The sequence below is a fragment of the Egretta garzetta genome, unplaced genomic scaffold (assembly GCF_000687185.1).
Source record: "Egretta garzetta isolate BGI_Z169 unplaced genomic scaffold, ASM68718v1 scaffold582, whole genome shotgun sequence".
In the NCBI taxonomy this organism is placed as follows: domain Eukaryota; kingdom Metazoa; phylum Chordata; class Aves; order Pelecaniformes; family Ardeidae; genus Egretta; species Egretta garzetta.
Window position 1 is genome coordinate 83,948 of NW_009258956.1, and position 775 is coordinate 84,722.

General features: G+C 70.3%; 1 protein-coding gene across 1 annotated transcript in view; it reads left to right on the forward strand.

The window, feature by feature from the left end:
* Positions 1–2: 2 nt before the first annotated feature.
* LOC104122436 (sulfotransferase 2B1) overlaps positions 3–775 on the forward strand; it is a gene marked incomplete at its 5' end in the record, with an annotated part of 3,021 nt that continues 2,248 nt past the window's right edge. Inside the window, 4 exons of the mRNA XM_035890168.1 lie at positions 3–182; positions 339–465; positions 539–633; positions 709–760. Of these exons, the coding sequence (XP_035746061.1) occupies positions 3–182; positions 339–465; positions 539–633; positions 709–760 (454 nt within the window). The remainder of the gene's footprint in view (positions 183–338; positions 466–538; positions 634–708; positions 761–775) is intronic.

The following is a 775-nucleotide window of genomic DNA, read 5'->3' on the forward strand; positions in this document are numbered from 1 at the left end:
CGCTGCTGTTCAGCCGCGGGGACGTCCTGCCGGCCAAGACCATCCCCAACTGGGAGCGGGCGCCCTGGCTGGAGCAGATCTACTTCAGGGACGCGCTGCAGGACACGGCCACCCCCCGGCTCATCACCACCCACCTGCCTGCCCGCATCCTGGCCCCCGCCCTGCAGCAGAGCAAGGCCAAGGTGAGGGGGGGGCCAGCACGGGCTGGAGAGTCCCAGCAGGGGCATCCCGAGCCCATGGGGCTTCCCACAGCCGGGGTGATTGCTGGGGGCTTTCTGAGCAGGATGGAGCGGACTTCCCCCCCCACGGCCGTGGGGCTGATGCTGTCCCCCCCCCAGGTGATCTACGTGGCCAGGAACCCCAAGGACGTCGTCGTCTCCTTCTACCACTTCCACCGCCTGGCCAAGTTCCTGCCCAACCCCGGCTCCTTCGACACCTTCCTCACGCAGTTCCTAGAGGGCACGGGTAAGGGCTGGGGTCCCCCCGCAATCCTGGGACGGGGCCCTGGGGCCCCCCATCACCCCCTGCCTCCCCCCAGTGCACTACGGCTCCTGGTTTGACCACATCAAGGGCTGGCTGGGCCAGCGACAGCTCCTGGACATCTTCTACGTCACCTACGAGGAGCTGCACCAGGTGAGCCCCGGCGTGTCCCCGTCCCCGTCCCCGTCCCCACCGGCTGCCCAGGGCTGACCATCCCCTCCGCCGCAGGACCTGCGCGCCACGGCGCAGCGGCTCAGCGCCTTCCTGGGCTGCCCGCTGGGCGCCGAGACGCTGG